This window comes from Halichoerus grypus, chromosome 13 (assembly GCF_964656455.1).
Source record: "Halichoerus grypus chromosome 13, mHalGry1.hap1.1, whole genome shotgun sequence".
Classification (NCBI taxonomy): Eukaryota; Metazoa; Chordata; class Mammalia; order Carnivora; family Phocidae; genus Halichoerus; species Halichoerus grypus.
The window spans coordinates 86,585,177-86,602,915 of record NC_135724.1 but is presented as its reverse complement, the minus strand read 5'-3'; the positions used below and the strand labels follow the sequence as shown (position 1 = coordinate 86,602,915).

The window sequence follows — 17,739 nt, the reverse complement described above, 5'->3', positions numbered from 1 at the left end:
AACAACTTCTCACTCTGAAAACTGGCACTTAAAGATTTCTAAATGAAATAGATACTAAGGAAAATTAATCCTGCAAAGAAATGTTAAATTTTATTCTGTAAGATAATAATTAGACAACCAATATTTTAAAAATATATTATACCCATTACAGCAAAACGTAAGTAAGCCCACCTCTAAGATGGGTCCCTGTGATCCTGCCTCCTGGTATCACATCCCTGTGTAGGTCCCTCCCACTGCACCACGTCTGCTTTGTGTCATCTACAGCATACTGCACAAGTTACATCATTTTCAAGGTTAGGTTGTAAAACACACTGTAGCTTCCATTTATACCAATTTCTCTCTGAATACTCGTTTTGGGAGAAGCCAGCTGCCATGTTATGACCAGCATTATCCTGTCAATAGCTCTGAATCTGGAAGCAGATCCTCCAGCCCCATTTAACCCTTCAGATACTATAGTTCTAACCAACATCTTGGCAGCAACTTCGTAAGAGACTGAGGCAGAACCACCCAGTTAAGCTACTCCTGAATTTCTGACCCTGAGAAACTGTGTGAATTAATTTATGTTTGTTATTTTAGGCAGCTAAGCTCTGCGGTAATTTGTTAAAAGACAGACAATACAGGGGCGCTTGGGTGGCTTAGTCAGTTAAGCATCTGACTCTCGGTTTCAGCTCAGGTCATGATCTCAGTGTTGTCAGATTGAGCCCCACATGAGGCTCCACACTCAGAAGGGAGTTGGCTTGAGATTCTCTCCCTCTGCCCCTACCCCTTCTCTTTCTCTAATAAATAAATAGAGGGCGCCTGGGTGGCTCAGTCGTTAAGCGTCTGCCTTCGGCTCAGGTCATGATCCCAGGGTCCTGGGATCGAGTCCCACATCGGGCTCCCTGCTCGGCGGGAAGCCTGCTTCTCCCTCTCCCACTCCCCCTGCTTGTGTTCCCTCTCTCGCTGTGTCTCTCTCTGTCAAATAAATAAATAAAATCTTAAAAAAAAAAAAAGTAAATAAATAAATAGAATCTTTTTTTTTTAAGATTTTTTTTTTTTAATTTATTTTTTGACAGAGAGACAGACCACGAGAGAGGGAATACAAGCAGGGGGAGTGGGAGAGGGAGAAGCCTCCCAACGAGCAGGGAACCCGACATGGGGCTCAATCCCAGGACCCTGGGATCATGACCTGAGCCAAAGGCAGATGCTTAACCGACTGAGCCAAACAGGCGCCCCTCTTTTTCTTTTTTAAAAGGATAATAGTTACTATTTTTACAAAGTTTTCAATGGAAAAGAAAAAGAGATGCAAGCAAGAAGTCACTGTAAAAATCTTGCAATGTTAAAAAAAAAAAAAAAAATCTTGCAATGTTAACTTGAATTAGATATATCAGTATGAATTTCCTAATGTTGTCCAGTGAAAAGGCCAAGACACAGTAACTCAACAGCACACCCAAAGACCAGAAAATACTATAAATACTATTTCCGCAAAAAGAATCAGGATTCCTTGAAGGAATATGGATCCAGGTCTGGGTTTAGAAAAGGATTAGCCTGAAACATCTTATTTACAGCAGAAACTAAGGAAGTTATCAAAGACAAATGAAGAGGGGCGCCTGGGTGGCTCAGTCGGTTAAGCATCTACCTTCGGCTCAGGTCATGATCTTAGGGTCCTGGGATTGAGCCCCATGTCGGGAATCCCTGCTCAGCGGGGAGTCTGCTTCTCCCTCTCCCTCTGCCACTCTCCCCTGCTCATATGTGCTCTCTCTCAAATAAACAAATTAAATCTTCAAAAAAAGACGAATAGTACCAAAAGGACACAGAAGCCAACTTGAAGGGATTGCCATTGATGGGACAATAGGAGCAGCAAAAAGAAGAACTGACTGAAACACAATGAATATATAAAAGTGTATGAAAATCCATGCACTCATAATATTTAAAAAATGAAAAATGGGAGTCAGCGACATCTTTCAAAGCAAACAATCTCACTAGACACGACTGAAAAGTATCAAGGGCACCAACTCCTCCTTGAAAACTGGCACTTAAGGCAATTTTAAGCCCTTAAATTTAAGCATTTATTCTAACTTTCCTGTACCAACTATCTGAGGATAACCATATACAGCCCTAGTTGAAAAGAACAGTCCCTTACAGGATGATTCCAGCTAATAAACAGAAAAGAAATGCTAGGAATTCAGAAATTACTGTTTTCAAACTCCTAACTGCAATGATTTTCAAAGTATGATCGCAGACCATCAGCATCACTAGGGAACTGGTTTTATAAGCTGCACTAGAAATTTAAATTCTCAGGCTATATCCCAAACCTACTGAATTGGAAACTCTGGGGCTGGGGCCAAGCAATCTGTGTTTTTAACAAATTCACCAAGTGATTCTGATACACACTAAAATTTGAGAACCAGAGCCCTAACAAATTATATGAAAGAGTAACAGAAAACTTTACATCTGGGGAGGGGAGGACTGGGCTATCACCACCTGAGCCCTTAATTTTACCAATTATCAAAGTATGACCAGATATTGTACACCTCCTGAATGATCCAATAGAACTCACAATCATCTATTAAATATTCTTACCTCTCTCCCACAAAAAAATTAAACCTGAATGTAATCAATGACATCACAAGAAGTGAACAATCTAGAATATGGGACATTCCTATATAACAACTGGTTTCTGCCACAAAGCAATAGCAGGGGGAAAAACAGGGGAATTACAAAGACATGTAATAAATGTAATAAAGTATGGATCTTACTACTTTGACCCATATTCACACAAACCAACTGTAAAAATATATACATGACTCAACCAAGGTAATGTAATTATGGTGATTATTAGACAAAAAGGAATTACTATTTTATAAACTGTGATAATAGCACTCTGGCTAGCTAAGAAAAATGTCCCATATTCAAAAGGATACACACTAAGTATGTAGAAATAAAATGGCATGATGTCTGGGATTTACTTTAAATACTGCAGCAAAGAAACAAAGCACCCCTCAAATAAATATGGCAAAATCTTGATAATCACCAAATCTGAATTATGGACCAAGCAATTACCATGTCACTTTCCACCTTCTTAGCAAAGCACATGTTTACAGCTGCTGTTTGTAGTGTGCCTGTTCCACCTTCTCAGAACTGGCTCTGCAACACTGGCTGAGGGTCCCTCAGAGCGCACAACTTCTCCTCTGTCTATGGGAAATGACACTGCCGCCTGAAGTTAAAGTGCCTCTCTCACATCAGAGCCATACTATAGTGCTTGCTTTCACTGCAATTATCTTTTTTGTTTTAACATAAAAACATCCCCATTGTGCTATCTTAAATAATCATTAAAATATCCCAAAACCAGGTAGTAATATAGGAACACCTTAATATTTTTTTAATTTAAATTCAATTAATTAACATATATTATTGGTTTCAGAGGTAGAGGTCAGTGATTCATCAGTCTTATATAATACTCAGTGCTCATTACATCACGTGCCCTCCTTAATGTCCATCACCCAGTGACCCCATCCCCCACCTTCCTCCCCTCCAGCAACCCTCAGTTTGTTTCCTATGCTTCAGAGTCTCTTATGGTTTGTCTCCTTCTCCGATTTCGTTTTATTTTTTCTTCTCTTCCCCTATGATCCTCTGTTTTGTTTCTTAAATTCCACATACAAGTGAGATCATGATACTTGTTGTTCTCTGACTTATCTCGCTTAGAATACCCTCTAATTCCATCCACATACTTTGCAAATGGCAAGATTTCATTTTTATTTTATTTTTTTAAATTTAATTTGAGAGGGAGAGAGAGAGGGGGAGAACACGAGCAGGGGGAGGAGCAGAGGGAGAAGCAGACTCCCCACTGAGTGGGGAGCCCAATGCGGGACTCCATTCCAGGACCCCAGGACCATGACCTGAGCCAAAGGCAGAAACCTAACTGACTGAGCCACCCCGGCGCCCCTTCATTTTTCTTTTGATGGCTGAGTAGTATTCCATTGTATTGATATACCACATCTTCTTTATCCATTCATCTGCCGATGGACAGCTGGGCTCTTTCCATAGTTTGGCTATTGTGGACAGTGCTGCTATAAACACTGGGGTGCAGGTGCCCCTTCAGATCACTGTATTTGTATCTTTGAGGTAAATACACAGTAATGCAATTGCTGGGTCATAGGGCAGCTCTATTTTCAACATTTTGAGGAACCTCCATACTGTTTTCCAGAGTGGCTGCACCAGTTTGCATTCCCACCAACAGTGTAAGAATATTAAGGAACACCTTAATATTAACCTCACTCAAAATGGCACTAAAAGAACCTTTTCTCCACCTGAATTTTTTTAGATCCACAGAATAAGATTAATCTTAAAACTAGGTAACTTCAAATTATCTAAGCTACAGTTCTTTCAACACGTTCCAGTGTTCAAAGGCAAAGAATACCATACTTGTTTAAAAAAAAAAAATTAAGAATTTTAATTAACATCCACAAAATGATTACTTCAAATACTGAGGAAAGCTTATTAATTTAAGAAGTCAAAGTTTTAGGTCAAGAGGGTATTACTGGGCATTGAGAAATATCTTTTTAATATAAATCATTTACTTTCTATAGTTTCTTAATAAAATGATAGCAATTAATAGCTCTCAACTACCTCTATGGCAAAAAAGGACATCCTTTATCATTTGCCAACATTAAAAGATTTTTTTTTTTTAAAGATTTTATTTATTTATTTGAGAGAGAGAGACAGACAGAGAGACAGTGGGGGGGGGGTAGGGTCAGAGGGAGAAGCAGGCTCCCTGCTGAGCACGGAGCCCGATGCGGAACTCGATTCTAGGACTCCGGGATCATGACCTGAGCCGAAGGCAGTCTCTCAACCAACTGAGCCACCCAGGCACCCTAAAAGATTTCCTTTTAAGATCAATATGTGTTGGGGTGCCTGGTGGCTCAGTTGGTTGAGCGTCTGCCTTCGGCTCAGGTCATGATCCCAGGGTCCCAGGATCAAGTCCCCATCGGGCTCCCTGCTCAGCAGGGAGCTTGCTTCTCCCAGCCTGTGCTCTCTCTTGCTATCTCTGTCTCTCTCTTTCAAATAAATAAAATAAATAAAAAATCTTAAAAAAAAAAAAGATCAATGTGTGTTTTTCCCATGAAGGCTGTTTAATCACAAGTGTAGAATATTGGATTACACAACATTCTCATTTTATTATTTTTTTAAAGATTTATTTATTTATTTGAGGGTGGGGAGGAGCAGAGGGAGAGGGAGAGAGAATCCCAAGCAAACTACCTGGAGCCCGACATAGGGCTTGATCTCACGACCCTGAGATCACGACCTGAGCCAAAACCAAGAGTTGGATGCTTAACCGACTGTGCCACCCAGGCGCCCCACAACATTTTCATTTTAAAGATGAGGGGGCGCCTGGGTGGCTCAGTCATTGAGCATCTGCCTTCGGCTCAGGTCACGATCCCAGGGTCCTGGGAAGGATGCCCTACATCAGGCTCCCTGCTCAGTGGAGAGCCTGCTTCTCCCTCTCCCACTCCCCCTGCTTGTGTTCCCTCTCTCACAGTGTCTCTCTCTGTCAGATAAACAAATAAAATCTTTAAAAAAAAAAAAAAAAAAAGATGAAGAAACATCCTCTACTATGAAGATTTTGATGGTTGCTGAAATGCGATGCCCTTGGGCTCAAAAAGAAATTCTGGATTGGGGGAGGGGGGATTGTATGTTAGTATGAAATAAAAAGGTCAACAACCCGGTAAATTAATTTAGCAAACACTCTTCAAATATAACAATGAAAACTTCAAAATTCAATTATTCTTTTTGAAGAGGATCTTGAACAATCACAACTGATGAGCAGTTCTCCTCCCCTAGTCTTGTTCATAAAAATGCAACTAGGGGCACCTGGGTGGTGCAGTCCGTTGAGCGTCCGACTCTTGGTGTTGGCTCAGGTTATGATCTCAGGGTTGTGAGATTGGCTCTGCTCTCAGTGAGGAGTCTGCTCGAGTTTCTCTCTTCTTCTCCCTCTCCCTCTGCCCCCTCCCCCTTCTCTTTCTCTCTCAAATAAATAAATCTTGGGGGAAAAAAGTGTATCCAAATACCTTATGTAATGTTGGGTATCACAAGTCAATGCACAGGCTCATCAAAAGTGAAAGCTGAACTACAAATATTCATTCATTATAAATGAGTTACTTAATTCATGCAGCATGCAGACTACAAGCAAACACAGGCAGGATTATTCTCACCTTTACCTGCTCTATATGTCTTGGCTTGATTCACTGGCATGGGCGTCATAGGTATAGGGTATAAAGGCTTGAGGGAATTAAAAAAAAAATGAATATTAGGCTTTTCAGGTAATAAGAATATATTTTACTATTTTCTCTTAGTTGTATATTGCTAGAGAGCTAGCTCTGAAGTTTCTTGATTCTCCAGGAGTCATTAAAAAATAAAATCATACCCACACCTAAAAGGACAAACCCCAAACTGCAGTAAATCTAAACCATCTTTCTTTCTCACCAGAAAACATTCTCAGATTTAGGTTTTTATACTAACAACACACGGACAAACCCCAAACTGCAGTAAATCTAAACCGTCTTTCTTTCTCACCAGAAAACATTCTCAGATTTAGGTTTTTATACTAACAACACACCATGCCATTGCATGCCTCCCCCTTTCAAATATTCTTGTTTTGCCATTACTGCCTTAAGTCACCACACACCGACAGAGTGCTTGGTATCAAATACAAATAACTAAGGAGGGTAAATGAACATCAAAATCTAGGACTTACTTGCACGCCTGGGCTCACTGGGACTGGATACATCATATTTGGTGCAAAACAAACAGGCTGAGTATAAACTGGAGCTGGCTGCTGATGACCCACCATAGATGGGCTAGGTTGTGCTTGAGGACGAGGTGAAGTTGGGGTTGTAGAAGGCTTTGGCTACAAAAATAAAAATCAGTTACCGTAAGGTGAAATGCTAACTATTATTGCTATCTGAGAACTGATCTTTCCCATCTTTCTAAGTTCTATTTGCTTTTAGTGCCTTTTCATGAAAAAGTTTTAGAAAGTAAACTTCCATGTTTCAAATAAAAGGAAAAACACTTAGGTAGAAATTACAATTAATTTCAATTGCAATTAATTACAATAATTGCCAACTTATCAATAATACTTTAAAAATAGTTGTGATTTTTAAGGAACTGAAGTGTTTTTAAAAAATTAAGTAAGTAGCTTATAAATTCAGAAGAATAAAAATAGTCTATAGTTTATCTATAAACCTGAAAGCCTAGTTAGCCAGCCAGTCAGAAAGATTCAAAGATTTACCACAGATCACATCTAATTGATGACAAAATAAAACAAGAATCTCTTCAATGACTCAAAAATATTCACGAATGACCATATAAGAAAAAGGAATTTAAACTACAAGTTGTTTCAGCATCCTATAAGTGAGTTTAGATGGCAGGTATGGGGAAAATACTATTACCAATAATAAATTTTTTTTTTTGAGACTATGATTACTTCAGAGAGAGAAACAAACTTACCTGAGAAAAGGAGCGAGGGTTGAACTCCTTTGCATTAGGATTCAAAGTTGATTTTCTCACTTGCCTAAACCAGGGGAAAATTAAAAAGGGCCAGTAAAATTTGCATGGAACTTGTGTTTCTCTCAAGTCTTCTATACCTTTTTAAAAAATTGCTAAACATACATTAAACAATTCTTACTAGATCACTAATTCTCTTCATTAAAATGCATACACATATTTCCCACTCCTTAATCTGATAAAGACAGGCCAAAAAAGGGCACTTTTTTAAAAAAAAGTGGGGGCACCTGGGTGGCTCTGTTGGTTAAGCATCTGACTCGATTTTGGCTCAGGTCATGATCTCAGGGTCCCGGGATCAAGCCCCGCCTCGAGCTCTGCACTCAGTGGGGAGTTTGCTTGAGGATTCTCTCTCTCCCCCTCTCCCCCTACTCCTCCCCAAACCATGCACACGCATGCGTGCACTCTCTCAAATAAATACTAAAAAAAGTGTTAATATTAATTCTTCTCTCAGAGGCAATCAATAAATCAACTTAAACTGAGAAGACAAAATATCCCTAAAAGCAATCCCTAATATACCAATTCTCTAGAATGCAGTATTTTCTTTCTTTTTTTTTTTTTTTTAAGATTTTAAGTACTCTCTACACCCAGCATGGGGTGGAAGAACCCACAACGCTGAGATCAAGAGTCACACAGACTGAACCAGCCAGGTGTCCCCTAGCATGCAATATTTTCTAATGTGACAAAATGTTTGCCTACATGACACACCTTGGGAAGAATCATGACTCTAATAAAAATTTTTGCCTTATATGAAGAACAAGCACTGTCTGACAGATCAACAAGCTGCATTCCAAAAGTTCAGCTGTAAATGGATTGTATGAACAGATAAATTAACAGTGGTTAGGTTCTGAGACTCGCCCACAAAGATCCATTCAACTGATAATACATCAAATGTGGAGGATTAAGTTTATCTTAACAAATCTAACAATTAATGAAAACATTGTTTCTGTAAGAAAACATGCTGCATTCCAATTAGGGGCACTTCTTTCTTTTCTTGGCAATAGCAGTTCTTGGTTCTAGCAGCAGGGCTAGGAGGTGGGTACTGACTAGCATCCAGGATATATACTTCCCAAAACTCCCTGTACATTTACAGAAAAGAGTCTTTCTTAATTTAGTCTAGATTCTGGCCATGGGGAACAAAAATGGGGAAGGAAGGAAAAGGAGTACACAGTGCAAAGACCTAATTTACTTAAGATGTCATCTGTTCAGACCAGTTGTTTGCAACTTGAGGGCTACATATAAAGCAGTCCAAAAGTCCAGAGAGATTCTTGAGCTGAAAGCCCCTGTACACTTTAAGAAAAAGTAAGGAACAGGATGTGCTCAATTCAAAGTTTACTCACTCAGCTGCATCTTTCTTCTCCTCTTTATCATCTTTCTCTTGTTTACATCCTGGACTGGACGTCTGAACCCCTTGGGATGTGACCTCAGGTCCCCTCTTGTGCTCCGTGTTACTGAGGATTGAAGGGGAAATGCTGGGACTGTTCGGTTTGCTGCTGCCACTGGTGCAATTGCTGCTGCTATTTTCAATGAAAGAATCCTTAGCATTTGGTTCAATTTTGTCTTTGATCAAATCTCTTGATTTTTCTCCCTCTCTATTTTTGTTTAGCAGTTGATCCATAGATTCAGAAGTAGAACTTGGCTGTAACTAAATAAAGGAAATAATTATACTTAAATATTTTAAATAACTCTATAATCAATTTTCTCCATGAATATAAGCAAACTAATATTATTTGTAAGCATGAGATACACCAAATAAGGCTTTTTACATACTTTAAGAATAATGTACTTATTATAAAGCAATAATAACAGAACATATATACAACAACACCCATAGTCATCTAGGCACTCAAATGTCCTAACCTCAAAAGTTAAGTATTTATTAACTACCTACCATGTGTCAGAAATTGTACCGCTGGGTATGGAAAATACAGAACAGTTCCCATCCTCACAAAGCTTACCACCTGGGTGAGATCAGATACCTAACAAAATTTGGTAAATGCTATGGGATCCTAAAGGAAAAGCAATTTATAGAAAAAGAAGGTTTCTCGGGCGCCTGGGTGGCTCAGTCGTTAAGCGTCTGCCTTCGGCTCAGGTCATGATCCCAGGGTCCTGGGATCGAGCCCCACATCGGGCTCCTTGCTCAGCGGGAAGCCTGCTTCTCCCTCTCCCACTCCCCCTGCTTGTGTTCCCTCTCTCGCTCTCTCTCTCTCTGTCAAATAAATAAATAAAATCTTTAAAAAAAAAAAAAAAAAAAAGAAAAAGAAGGTTTCTCAATGAAAGCATCATCTAGTCTAAGGCATAAAAGATTGGAGGTGGGGGTAGTTTGGAAAACGGAATTGTCTAAGCTCAAGAAACAACATGTTTAAAAACCCAAGGGAAAGGGAGAAACAGAAAAGCACTAGTGGACTAAGACCTGGGCCTGGACTCAAGAAGTGGTGGGCTGGCAAGTCAGAAGTAGGTGGATTCAGAGGGACACTGGACTAGACAGGCTGGTCAATTAGACCTTCTAACCTTACAAAGAAGGAAAGTGCAAAACACAAGTACCATGAAGAAGAGTAGAAGGCAAAGATGTTAGTGAAGTAGGTGCTGAGGTTTTTAAGTTTACAGGCTAGAAGAAATCAGTGCTACTACTGTCTGAAGATGAATGAAGATGCCATACTCCAAAGAAAGAAAAAAGCAGCAGCTGAAGGAAACGACAAGAAAAAGAGAAGGAAAAAGGCACCAAGTAGAAGCAGCCAAAGTGGGCTGCCTGGGTGGCTCAGTCATTAAGCGTCTGCCTTCAGCTCAGGTCATGATCCCAGGGTCCTGGGATCGAGGCCCACATTGGGCTCCCTGCTCAGTGGGAAGCCTGCTTCTCCCTCTCCCACTCCCCCTGCTTGTGTTCCCTCTCTGTGTCTCTGTCAAATAAATAAATAAAATCTGAAAAAAAAAAAAAAAAAAAAAAAAAAAAGGAAGCCGAAGTAGCAATGAGAATACAGGAGCAGCCCCAGGCAGCAAGAAGGGACTGCAAGGGTTGGACAGAAACAAACTCTCTCCCCAGCCTCAGGATGGGCAAACAAATGTCAGTCTCACTACTAAGTGGCATGCTGGCATCTTGGGGGCATCTCAAGCTTCACTGCATCACCAATATAGTTACAGAATCCATAAGCAGCTCATGGCAAAAGGTGATAGGATCATTTATTTGGACCCAGTGGCTACTTAAGTCACAATATAGGCATTTAATATTTAAGCCAGCATTTGTTCAGATAAATCTTTAGTAGAAGCTACCTACATAACAGACCAACTGTATACTGCATAAGATTTCTTGAGTATTTACAAAAGTCTTTGAGTTAGGCAAAAATGAGACTTTTTTTTATCTTATTCATATAATGGAATATATGGTTTGGACACTGTTCTAAATGATTTACAAACTCATTCATTTAGTTGCTACAACAGACCTATGTGATGTAGACACTTTTATCACCACCTTGCAAATGGATAAACTAAGGCACAGTTCATGCTTTCCAGCATTCAGCTATATTTCCTATCTGCAGTATACTAAGTAAACCCAAGTGAAAACTGAGATTTTTCCCCCCCCAAATTGAACTTTTTTTTACTGAAACATAATTAATGTATAAACGTATTAGTTTCAGGTATACACCACAATCATTCAATATATGTATATACTGCAAAATAATCAATGTCTAGTTAATAGCCATAACTGCAGTTATAAATTTTTCTTATGGCAAGAACTTTTAAGATCAATTCTTTTTTTTTTTTTTTAAAGATTTTATTTATTTATTTGACAGAGAGAGACACAGCGAGAGAGGGAACACAAGCGGGGGGAGTGGGAGAGGGAGAAGCAGGCTTCCCGCTGAGCAGGGAGCCCGATGTGGGGCTCAATCCCAGGATCCTGGGATCATGACCCGAGCTGAAGGCAGATGCTTAATGACTGAGCCACCCAGGCGCCCCCTTAAGATCAATCCTTTTAGCAACTTTCAAATATTACAATACAGTATTACTGACTATAGTCACCATGCTGAACATTACACCCCCATGACTTATTTTATAAAAAGAAGTTTCTATATGGGACGCCTGGGTGGCTCAGTCGTTAAGCGTCTGCCTTCGGCTCAGGTCATGATCCCAGGGTCCTGGGATTGAGTCCCACATCGGGCTCCTTGCTCAGTGAGGAGCCTGCTTCTCCCTCTCCCTCTGCTGCTCCCCCTGCTTGTGCTCTCTCTCTCTGACAAATAAATAAAAATCTTAAAAAAAAAAAAAAAAGAAGTTTCTATCTTGTGATGCCATTCACACATTTTACTGCCCCCTGCCTGTGGTAACCATCAATCTGAATCTGAAGGTTTTTTTTCTTTTTTAAGGTTTCACACATAAGCGAGATTATGCAATTATCTTATTCCACTTAGCAATGATGCCCACAAAGTCCAACCACATTGTCGCAAATGACAGGATAGCCTTCCTTTTAATGCCTCAATATTCCCTTACATATATGTGTGTATGTGCGCACACACGTGCACATCTGTACCTATAATACATATACGTGTGTGCATTTGTATATACATATATACACACATGCACAATCTTCTTTATCCATTCATCCATCAATGGACACCTAGGTTGCTTCCATGTCTTGGCTATTGTAAATAATGCTGCAATGAACATGGGGGTTCACTGCAGCTATCTTTTTGAGTTAGTATTTTCATTTCCTTTGTATAAATACCCAGAAATGGAACTGCTAGATCATATGGTAGTTCTTTTTTTTTTTTTTAAGATTTTATTTATTTATTTGACAGAGAGAGACACAGCAAGAGAGGGAACACAAGCAGGGGGAGTGGGAGAGGGAGAAGCAGCCTCCCGCTGAGGGGGCAGCCCGATGCGGGGCTCGATCCCAGGACCCCGGGATCACGACCTGAGCCGAAGGCAGACGCTTAACGCTCTGAGCCACCCAGGCGCCCCGGTAGTTCTATTTTTAATTTTTTTATTTTTGAGGAACCTCTATACTGGTTTCCTTAGCAGCTACACCAACTTATGTTTCTGTCAAAAGTGCACATCTTGGCCAGCACTTGTTATTTCCTTAATTTTTTGGTAATAGCCATTCTAAAGGCGTGGGCAATATCTCATTGTGGTTTTGATTTGCACTTCCCTGGTGATTAGTGGTGAGCACCTGTTCATGTACCTGTTGGCCATCTGTATGTCTTCTTAGAAAAGGGTTTATTTACATCCTCGGCCATTTTTAAATCAGTTTCTTCGTCCTCTTTTTTTTTTGCTACTGAGCTGTAGGAGTTCTTTATATATGTTGGATATTAACTCCTTATCAGTTATGTGATTTGCAAATATTACCTCCATGCAGTAGGTTCCTTTTCATTTTGTTGGTTTCCTTTGCTGCGCATTATTTTTGCTCTTGTTACTTTTGCTTTTGACGTTAAATTTAAAAAACCACTGCCAATCACTGCCAATGTCAAGGAGCTTACTGCCTATGTTTCCTTCCAGGAGTTTTTTTCAAGTCTTTATTCCATTTTGAGTTAATTTTTATGTAGAGTGTAAGATGGTCCAGTTTCATTCTTTTTTTTTCTTGTTTATTTATTTATTGTAGAGAGAGGAGGAGAGAGAGGGCACACGTGAGCGGGGGAAAGGGCAGAGGGAGATGGAGAGAGAGAATCCCAAACAGACTCTGCACTGAGTGTGGAGCTGACGCAGTGCTCTATCTCCTGACCTTGAGATCATGACCTGAGCTGGAATCAAGAGTCAGATGCTTAACCAACTGAGCCACCTAGATGCCCCAGTTTTATTCTTTTAAATGTGGTTTCCAGTTTTCCCAACACCATTTAATGATGAGACTGTCCCTTCCCCCATTCTTCTTCTTCTTTTTTTCTTTTTTAAGATTTTATTTGAGAGAGAGAGAGTGCACAAGTGGGGAGAGGAGCAGAGGGAGAAGCAGACTCCCTGCTGAGTGTGGAGCCCAACGTGGGGCTTGATCCCAGGACCCCAAGGATCATGACCTGAGATGAAATCAAGAGTCGGATGCTTAATCGACTGAGCCACCCAGGCGCCCCTCCCTTGTCCATTCTATATTCTTGGCTCCTTTGTCGTAAATTAATTGACTATATGTGCATGGGTTCATTTCTGGGCTCTCTATTTTGTATAATTGACCTATGTGTCTATTTTTATGCCAAGAACATACTTTTATTTATTACTGCAGCTTTATATATAGTTTGAAATCAGGGAGCATGATGCCTCCAGCTTTCCTCTTCTTTCTCAAGATAGCTTTGGCTATTTGAAGGCTACTGTAGTAACACAAAATTTTTAGGATTGTTGGTTCTATTTCTGTGAAAAATGCCATTGCAATTTTGATAGGGACTGCACTGAATCTCTAGGTTGCTTTGGGTAGTATGGACATTTAATGGGAAAACTGAAATTCTTATGAGACTTAGAGAACAAGAAAATATTGATTGTCAGTAAAACACTGGGATACGTTATTTTTTGGTAATAAGAATTGAATACACACTATATGTATCATGTACTATATTGAACACTTTATAGTAGTATCTCACTTAATTCTCATAAGAACACTGAAACTGGTTCTACAATAATCCCATTTCAGCTTGGGAGAAGTACGTAACATGCTTCAATGTTATACATATGATATTTGTGAAGGGAAGATTCAAACCAGACAGTCTACTTACCTCCAAACCCCCCGTTAATCTGTAACAGATCAAATTACTAGCAATTCTTATACAAATAAAGCTATCAGCAACGTGCACATAGCTATATTAGATCCTGCAGATGGCTGTCAAGGAAAATGAAAAGAAAAAATATAACCACAGTACAGAGTACTCCTATCTCTGTCTCAATGAAAGACCAGAGATCTCTGTGAATCACCATAGTTTAAGGCCATATGCATATCATGAGGATGGCTCTGAGGATTCATTCACTGAACAGTGGCAGTGCATTAGGTACTATCCAAAGCAGTACTAAAAACCTAAACACACAGATGGCCAGGCCTTTTACTAGCCATGTGATTCTTGGCAAATTATTTGTCTTTACCTCAGTTTCCTAATATACACACTGGAAATAATAATAGAGCCTGCTTCAAAGGGATGTTAGGACAATAAAAAGATTTATCACATAAGCACTTAGGACAGTATAGGGGACACAGGAAATATTCAGTATGTGTAAACCACTAACATTATTTTACCTTCAGAGAAATACAAAGCTTTACCTTCAGAGAAATATAAAGCTCACCCTCAAACATTTTTTAATACCATTTCCTTGCTTTCCAGTACTCATTTATGGACAGAAAGTTACTTGTAGGAGACTTAATAATACATTCAATTATTCAGGCTCCCAATAGTAATAAGATTAGAATTCCTAAAGAGGTAGAGTTCTAATCCTACAACCACTTGGACTTTAAGAGTCAAGTGTTAAAGAAGATTTACAGAAAGTTGTGAACTGATAATATGAGAACCAAAATGTTTTCTACTAAATGAAGTTATGAGCTTTTTAAAAATACGCTAACTCTACTGGCACCTGGGTGGTTCAGTCGGTTAAGCGCCCGACTTTTGATTTCAGCTCGGGTCATGATTTCAGGGTTGTGAGACTGAGCCCTGTGTTGGAATCCACGTTGTGCGTGGAACCTGCTTAAGACTCTTTCTCTCCCCTCCCTCTGCCCCTTACCTCCCCACCTTAAAAAACAAAACAAAAACACTAATTCTAATTGGGATAGTGTGTTGCTGACATAAGAAGAGACATACAGATGTATGGAGGAGAATTCAGAGTCCAGTAATGGAGTTTCCACAAGAGTGCAAAGATTATTCAATTCAGTATCTTTTCTTTCTTTTTTAGATTTTATTTATTTATTTTAGAGAGAGAGAGACAGCAAGCACAAGCTGGGGGAAGGACAGAGATAGAATCCCAAGTAGACTCCACGCTGAGTGCAGAGCCCGTCACGGGGCTCAATCCTACGACGCCGAGATCACAACCCGAACTGAAACCAAGAACCTGACAACCAACCAACTGAGCCACCCAGGCGCCCCCAATTCAGTATCTTTTAAAGAGAAAGTGCTGGGACAAGTAAGAGCAACAAGCAAAAGAATAAATCTGGAAGGCTACCCTCACACTATATAAAACAATTACTCAAAATGGATCATAGCCCTAAATGAAACTCTTAGAGGAAAGTAAGAGTAAATCTTTATGACTATGGATTAAGCAATGGTTTCTGAGATATGACACCAAAAGCACAAGCAACAAAAAAGAGATAAAGTGGACTTTAATAAAATCAAAAATTTTTGTCCTTTAAGGGTCAACATCCAGAAAGTGAAAAGACAACCGAAAGAATGGTAGAAAAAAACTGCAAACCATGTATCACATGTGAGACTTGTACACAGAATACATAAAGAAGTCAGTAAGACAACTCAGATTTTAAAATGGCAAAGGATCTGAATAGACATTTCTCTAAAAAAGATTTACAAATGGCCAATGAACACATAAAAAGATGCCCAACATCGTTAGCCAACAGAGAAATGCAAATCAAAACCACAATGAGATACCACAAGGATGCCTATAATAAAAAAGACAATAACAAGTGTTGGCAAGGATGTGGAGAAACAGAAATCCTTAAATGCTGGTGGTGGAAATATACAATACTGAAGTTGCTTTGGCAAACAGTCTGGAAATTTTCCTCAAAAGGTTAAAGACAGAGTTACCACAGGACCCAGAAATTCTACTCTTACATATATACACCCAAGAGAAATGAATATATATGTCCACAACAAAAACTACACTAATATTCATAGCAGCATTATTCATAATAGTCAAAAAGTGTAACTCAAAGAGACATCAACTGATGGATAAATAAAATGTAGTCTATTCAGGGCGCCTGGGTGGCTCAGTTGGTTAAGCGACTGCCTTCGGCTCAGGTCATGATCCTGGAGTCCCAGGATCGAGTCCCGCATCGGGCTCCCTGCTCGGCAGGGAGTCTGCTTCTCCCTCTGACCCTCCTCCCTCTCATGCTCTCTGTCTCTCATTCTCTCTCTCTCAAATAAATAAATAAAATCTTAAAAAAAAAAAAAAATGTAGTCTATTCATATAATGGAGTATTATTAAAAAGCAATGAAGTACTGGGGCACCTGGGTGGTGCAGTTGGGTTAGGTGACCAACTCTTGGTTTCAGCTCAGGTCCTGATCTCAGGGTTGTGGGATCAAGCCCCACAGTGGGCTCCCTGCTCAGCAGGGAGTCTGCTTGAGATTCTCTCTCCCTCTCCCTCTGCTCGCACACACACTCTCATGCTCTCTCTCAAATAATCTTTAAAAAAAAAAAAAAAAAAAGCAATGATAGATGTTCCAACATGGATGAACTCTGAAAACATTATGCTAAGTGAAAGAAGCCAGACACAAAAGGCCTCATATGAGGATTCCATTCATATGAAATGTCCAGAATAGGCAACTGTATATAGATAAAGAAAGCAGGGGCAGCTGGGTGGCTCAGTTGGTTAAGCGACTGCCTTCGGCTCAGGTCATGATCCTGGAGTCCCGGGATCAAGTCCCGCATTGGGCTCCCTGCTCAGCAGGGAGTCTGCTTCTCCCTCTGACTCTCCCGCCTGTCATGCTCTCTATCTCATTCTCTCTCAAATAAATAAATAAAATCTTTAAAAAATAAAAAAATAAAGAAAGCAGACTGTTTAAGACCTATGGAAAGGGGTGAGGGGGAGGTGTTTGAAAGCAAAAGCGGAGTGACTGCTAAGGGGTATGGGGTTTCTTTTTGGGGTGAAGAAAATGTTCTAAAATTGACTGTGGTAATGACTGTACAATTCTGTGAATATACTAAAAGCCACTGAATGGTACACTTTGTATGGCTAAAATGTATGACATGTAAATTATATGTCAATAAGACTGTTACAAGAAAGATACTACTCATATGCTTCTAAATAAAAATTTTTCTTTCCTTCATAATAAATTCAATGTAAGTAAGTAAGTAAGGACTGAATGCTTCACTGTAAAAAGTAATGCTGAGAGAATAAAAGGAAATAGGCAATACCTATAGCATAAGCTCATTTACATCAAATGGAAGATTATGCAAAACAATATCACTTATTCCTTAGGAATCTATTCAGATGCAATGTAAAGAACTGCACAGGAAAGAAACCCTTCCCTCTGGCAGGAGGATGCAGCTAAGGAGACCAAGTACACAGGAGGGCTTCAACTGTGTTGG

General features: G+C 39.7%; 1 protein-coding gene across 8 annotated transcripts in view; it reads right to left on the bottom strand.

Annotated features, from left to right (window-relative positions):
- ATXN2 (ataxin 2) overlaps positions 1 to 17,739 on the bottom strand; it is a 116,052-nt gene that overhangs the window by 20,524 nt on the left and 77,789 nt on the right. For 5 of the 8 annotated variants that reach the window (XM_078060973.1, XM_078060972.1, XM_078060969.1 and 2 more), the window contains 4 exons: positions 8,880 to 9,184; positions 7,486 to 7,549; positions 6,734 to 6,886; positions 6,192 to 6,258 (listed from right to left, as the gene is read on the bottom strand). In XM_078060973.1, coding sequence (XP_077917099.1) covers positions 6,192 to 6,258; positions 6,734 to 6,886; positions 7,486 to 7,549; positions 8,880 to 9,184 — 589 coding nt within the window. The remainder of the gene's footprint in view (positions 1 to 6,191; positions 6,259 to 6,733; positions 6,887 to 7,485; positions 7,550 to 8,879; positions 9,185 to 17,739) is intronic. The other 3 variants (XM_078060970.1, XM_078060974.1, XM_036080573.2) reach the window with 1 other exon arrangement.